Genomic DNA, 6,411 nt, shown 5'->3' on the forward strand with positions numbered 1-6,411 from the left:
CAGCCAGCTTCATATGAGTTCAGTATGCAGGGGCCATGACTCTCTAACCAGTGTTTCGTTTTTTTCCCTCTCTACACAGAAACCCGTGCGGACCGCAGCAAGAAGCTCTTCAGGCACTATACTGTGGGCTCCTATGACAGCCTCGAGGCATCCGGGTAAGATGTGCTTCCTTCCCTGCCATAACCCTGCTGGTCAGTAGCTCACTTATGCCATGGACACCTTGGGCTGTCTCGTGTGGTGCTTTCAGACCCCTTTGGTTTGCTTCGCAGTGTGTCCGCCGTGCTGGGATCACGGGAGCCACCATCTTCCTGTGTCAACCTGAAGTTGGGGTTCAGCTGCCACACATCTAGGGGGCCCAGGAGAAGGGGGCGGCTGTTCAGGGGAAGAAAGCACAGCCCCACAGAGGGGGTGCAGCAGGCATGATGACACCCCCCAGGGGAGGAGTCAGTGTGTCCAGGTTTCCGCCTCACCTGTGTTTCCCATGCTCACTGCTGCCACCCCTGGGGAGCCAGAGTCCACGTTGGATGGTGTGGCTGGTGCCGAGGGAGGGCCACAAATACACCCTGGCAGCGCCCCTTCTCCGTGTGACTGTGGGAGAGCCCGGGGTGGGGTGGGCCCTCTGCAGACCAGGGGTGCCCTAAACTGCTGGCCCTGCAGCATCTTCTGTGGCCACTGCCCCAGCCGCCCCATCAGCCTCTCTGGTTCTCAGTGTCCCCAAGCAGGACATTTCTCTGCCCCTTTTGTTTTCCTTGCAAGCCACCGCTCTCCCTGCACCAGCACTGATGTACACTCGGGCCACAGGGCAAGGCTTTATGTCAGGAGCTCCAGGAGTCAGTGGGTGAGGCAGAAAGGGGAAGGGCCCTCACGTGTGGCTGCTGCTGGGTGCATCCGTACCTGGCCCGTCGGGCAGCAGGCCCAGAGGCCCTTTTGAGAGGTCCCCCAGTCAGACACAGCCAGGGAGGACCAGTGTGTGGAAGAGGCAGGTCACTCTTCCCTGATTCCTCCCCAGTCCTGGGGGTTGTGGTCAGCACTCACCCCTGCTCCCATAGCCCCATCTGCCTGCTGAGGGGTCCCACCTGACTTTGTTTTTATTGAGGCAAGCATGGCATGACATAAATGTATATTTTAAAGTACACAGTTCACTGTGTTTAGCATGTTGATGGTATTGTGTGACCACTACTTCTTTCTGGTTCAAAAACATTTTCATCACCCCAGGGGGAAACCCTGTGCCCATAAGCGGCCACTCCTTCCTCCTTCCCGTGGCCCTTGGCAGCCACCACAGTCTGCTTTCTGTCTGTATGGAGCTGTCTTTCCTGGATGCCCTGTAAATGGACTTTTACAATGTGTAACCTTCATTCCTGGCTTATATCACCGAGTACCATGTCCCCAGCATGCATCCAGCTTCATTCTCAGCACCCCCACTATTTCTGTTATGGTAAAATATAACATTCAGTTTCTCATCTGAACCATGGTTGCGTGCACAGGTCCAAGGTTAAGCTGTTGTGCAGCCCTCACCACCATCCACCACTCGAATTGTCTCTGAAATTCTGTCCCCATTAAATACAGACGCCCACCTCATTCCCCAGCCCCTGGGTCCCCATCCTGCTTTCTGTCTCTGGATCTGATGACTGTAGGGACATCGCATAAGGAGAACACATAGCACTTGCCATTTTGTGACTGGCTTGACTCTCAGCGTGTCAGGTCTTCAAGGTTCACCCATCCCGTAGTGTATGCCAGAATTTCCTTCCTTCTTAAGGCTGTGGCAATCCATTGTACATGTATACCATGTTGCTTTATTTTATCATCCCTTGATGACACCTGGTGTCCCCCTTTGGCTGTTGTTAATGATAATTTGCTTATAAGCACTTGTTTGAAAATGTTTTCAGTTGTTCAGGCATTTATCTAGGGATGGAATGCTGGTCGAATATGGTGCTAATGCCAACCTCTTCCTCCACCTCTATCATAACAAGGCACACTGGATCAGGAATACCATGTCTAGCTAGGGGGCTGGTGGGAAGGTGTGAATTCTCCAGGTCTTTCACTGTTGCCTCCACTCTTTATGCAGTGCTAGGGATAGAACCCAGGGCCTTGCACATCCTAGGTGGGTGTTCTACCACTGAGCTTCTGTTGCCTACTTCTTTGCCTTAGCAAGTTCACAGTAGGGCCATAGTTTGTATGCCTCACTGCTGGACAACTTGAACCACCAGTGGTACATGCATGACTGCCCCGTGCATGACTGTACCACTTCTACCACCGGTGCTATAAGCCACTGATGGGACAGTCATGTAGGCACCGTCAGCGGTTCGGGCCGGCGGGAACATGTCTAGATGTGATCATGTCCTGGTATGAGCATAGCCCCCCAAAATTCAGGGGCCAGCATCCCCCAGGGCACCATGCCGCCTGGCTTCTCATGAGTCTTGACTTGGGCCAGGTGGCTGCCGCTACTAGAGGAGACATCGGCGCAGTGAGCCCTGGACGGTGGTCACCGTCAGTGGAGGGTGCTTCATCCCATGCCTCCGTTCCAGCAAGGAGGTCTTGGCAAAGCCACCATCCACAGTACCCAAGGCTCAGGGACACCTGAGAGAGCCATCGCCATTGTCACTTGGAGGGCTTGCCAGGCAGGGAGCGGGGTCTAAGTGAAAAGGGCCCCTTAAAGCTAGAAGGGGCCAGGCAGTGGCGATCCTCAGACAGTGGCTTTCACAGAGCCATCTTCCTAGAGGTAAGGTCCCTCGGGACAGAGCATTGGACGGGTCCATTGTCTCTAGGGACAGAGCAATGCCGATGGGCCACGTTGGTGTCTCTGAGATCGGGTGTGTGCATGTGCATGAGGGTAGGTATGTATGCACACTTGTCATTCGAATCTGGTGGCTTCGCATTCGGGCCCCTTTCTGGTGGAGGAGAGATGGGAGCACCCAACTTGAGTGAGCTGGGGAAAGAAGCAGGAGGCTGGCTGACTGGGGTCCCACAGCAGAGGCATGTCACGTGACTCACAGCAGAGGCATGTCACGTGACTCACAGCAGCACACCTGTGGGCACAGGCTGCCAGTTAGCCAGCAGAGAACGAGTGGGACCACTGTAGCTGTTGAGTGACAGAGTGGGCTGCCTGTGAGATATGAGCTCCCTGCCACTGAAGAGAGTCAAGCAGGGCTGAGTATTCTTCTCCAGAAGGTCACAGAAGGTAGGACCAGGTGACCGCTGAGATCCCTGCCCCTGCTTCTAGTGTCCAGATGAAGAGTTTTGTTTTAAACCCATTCTGTTGTTTTATGCTCTGTGCCAGAAGCTGGGTCCACAGCGAAGAGGCCAGCTGGCCACACCTGTGTCAACTGGTAGCTTTTAAGCAAGGGGTAAACCAGACTTCAGGTGAGCCCTGACTCCCATGGCAGAGGGTTAGACGAGCTGTGATATTTCAGTAACATCACATCATTTATTCCTTTCTTCACATGTGTCTGCCACCAGGCCCCGGTTGCAGTACTGTTGATGGCCACACTCGTGACCTTGTGCAGCAGTTGTCACTATCTAGTTCATAGAGGACAGTGCAGTCAAAAAAGAAAGGCCAAGTGATGGAGCTTGCCCCTGGCCCTACCAGCAGTAAGCCTGGTCGCCAAGGCCCTGCCCTCTGAGGCCAAGATGTCACTGTCCAGGACTGGCCTGAGATGGAGGGAAACAGGAGGATGGGGTTCCCTGTGGAGACAGCTTTCTGCAAAGCTGCCCTGGAATTATCCTTGGGAGAGAGAGAAGGTTGCTCCCTTGGTTAACATACAGTCGGGTGAGCCTGCCTGTGAAGGCAAGCGCACAGCCTGCGGGGCCACCTCTGCTCACAGCAGCAGCCCTGGCCTTGACTGGACTGTGACCTTGGAAGGGTCCTGGGGGTTGGGCTTGTGTATGAAAGGATGAGCCATTTCATGGGCAATTAGAACCCACAGCCAGCCTGGCTCAGGAGGAAGAGAGGCCGGCCATTGGTCCCTTGATTGAGCAGTGGAACGCGTCTGAGGCAGGTGTGCTGCAGTGCAGGGTGGCACAAAGCAGCCAGCACTTCGTTAGCCCACTTCGGAACCCCTGTTAGAAATGGCCTAATGAACAGCAGAGACCCGAGGCTGCACCAGCCCCACCAGCCTGCCAGCCAATTTCCTGCTGTAGGCGGCAGGTCATGTACGGGCAGGCAGTGCATGGCTGAGGCTGCCCCACTGCGGGTGCAAATGCAATTAGAGACAAGTCAATAGGAAGCGAGACTCAGTGGAGAAGTCTGCCAAGTCACTTGGGAGTCTTCGCCCTTCCCGCCCTTCTCATGCCAGAGAGTTTGCTCAGAGGCCTGGTGATGAAGAGCCAGGTGGCTGAAGCGAGCCAGTGTGTCCAGTCACTCAAACTCGTTCCCTTCCACCTGCCCAGAGCCCCGTGAGAGTGGCTGGAGAACTGGCTGTGCTGATCAGGTCAGGCAACGCAGGTCCTGGGACCACTGCTGTACGCTGTCATTGCTAACGTAGCTAAACACGAGATGGGGCGGGACTCACTAGTCTCAGTCCTCATCAATCAGGTCTTCATCGGCATGGGACACCTAGGAAGAGGCCGCCCAGGGTGGGGGTGGACAGGAAGACCTCACTGTCTCACTTAAGGCCGAACAGGATCCATATTTCCACCTATCCGTCATCCACCCTCTCATCTTCCCGTTTCTCTATCCTTCCACCCATTCATCCACCGACCCATCGGTCCATCCACCCATTGATCCTCATCCATCCATCCGTCCGTCCATGCATCTATCCATTCATCCATCTGCATGTCTATCAGTGTCTGTCTATCTTTTGTGCAGCAATCCATCCACTCATTCATCCACCCATCTATCCATCCACCCCTCCTTCCATCTAGTCACCCGCTTAGTCATACTCCATTTATCCAGCCATCCAACCAACAATTTGTGTATCCATCTTCCATCCACCTACCCACTCCACTCACTGGACCAGTCTTTATCAAGACTTCACTACTCTGGGAATTAAACACACAGAGGCAAATAAGACAAGCATGGTCTTTGACTTCATATAGATTAAAATCTGGAAGAAGCAGATAGACAGATAAATGGAAAACAGGGGAGATGGTGTGTGGTCCAGGCCAAGCAGTGGTGGTGATCTGGGCTGAGGAAGGTGGTGGGTGATACGAAGTTAAACACACAGGACCACTGAGCCCTGGGCACAGTGAGGGAGAGCGTGGATGGCTTAGCTTTGTCTTCCCATGAACATTGCCAGGAGGAGCTCTCCGCAAACAAAGCTCCTGCGCTTGGCAGGGAAGCAAGTGGACATCAGGCCCAGTTGTTGTTTGCGGCACAGTGCCCATAACACCTCTTCCTCCACAGCCCAGCCACGCAGACGGCTCCCAGTCTGCTCGGAAACAGCACTCGTGGGAAGGTCCGTTACCTCCATCCTCAGCAAAACCAATCTCCTCCTCGAGATTGATTTAAAAGGATGGAAAATTGTGCCTGTTCACCAGGCGGATGTCCACTGCCCACAGCTACTTATTTCCATGGCTTTTAAGGCTCATTTATATATATATATTTTTTAAATTGGTAATGGGAAATAGACACACATGGTAAAAGATTCAGAATGTGAGCAAATAACAGAGTGGAAAGAATGGGTCTGTCTTTCCACACACAAATTCTTTTCCCCAGAGAAAACTTCAGTCTCTAGCTTCCAGGAGATCTTTCTAGAGACAGACTCTGCATATATAGAAGCACATATGTGTATGAGCAGGAGCCTTTTAAACCTGTGAGATAAAAGCTGCCTTAAGTTTTCTTCTCAGACTCTCCAGCTAAGCCACTGTGTGACCTTGCTCAGCCCCCTGCCCCTCTTGTGCCTTCATCTCCTGCTTTCTGCCAAATGGGACTCCCTCCGCCTCCTTCCTTATCTCCAGTTGTGTTCGTGTGAAGAGTGAATGAGAAAATATGTTTAGTGCTTGTGGCTCTGAAGAGGCATGTGCTATATAAATCCAGAGGGGTGCTGAGTTGTGAGCAGTGTGTGTGGGCAGCTGGCTTTCCTTTGAAACCCTCACTGTGTGTTCTAGAAATCTGCCGCCATGTGTAGGTCGTAAGAACTGAATGGCAAGAAACAGTGACTTTTCCCTCATTCTTGTTCCACCATTATTTTGAGTTTTCACGTTTTTTAATCGTTCCTTAAGAGTTGAAAAGCCGGACTCCAACCCTGAGTGTCTTTGTTCACAGGCTAGATGCCGAAGGAAGCATTCTTGGTTTATCCACTCTCTCCACTGAGGGAAGTTAATAGCGCTCACGTGGCTGCCTCTGGGGGACAGAGTTCGGGACTGGGAAAGAGATAATGTCACTTTTCATGTCCTATGTTTACATTTTTAAAATTTTTCATAGATGTAATAGTTTCATGATTTTTTTTTTTTTTTTTTTTTTTTTTTTTTTTA

At 52.5% G+C, this 6,411-nt stretch overlaps 1 protein-coding gene across 13 annotated transcripts in view; it reads left to right on the forward strand.

Moving 5' to 3' along the window:
• The window catches only part of Shank2 (SH3 and multiple ankyrin repeat domains 2), a 511,573-nt gene that overhangs the window by 334,074 nt on the left and 171,088 nt on the right, over positions 1-6,411 (forward strand). For all 13 annotated transcript variants that reach the window (XM_010635716.3, XM_010635704.3, XM_010635710.3 and 10 more), the window contains one exon: positions 80-155. In XM_010635716.3, the coding sequence (XP_010634018.1) occupies positions 80-155 (76 nt within the window). The remainder of the gene's footprint in view (positions 1-79; positions 156-6,411) is intronic.

The sequence above is a fragment of the Fukomys damarensis genome, unplaced genomic scaffold (assembly GCF_012274545.1).
Source record: "Fukomys damarensis isolate Sample0158 unplaced genomic scaffold, DMR_v1.0_HiC HiC_scaffold_27, whole genome shotgun sequence".
In the NCBI taxonomy this organism is placed as follows: Eukaryota; Metazoa; Chordata; class Mammalia; order Rodentia; family Bathyergidae; genus Fukomys; species Fukomys damarensis.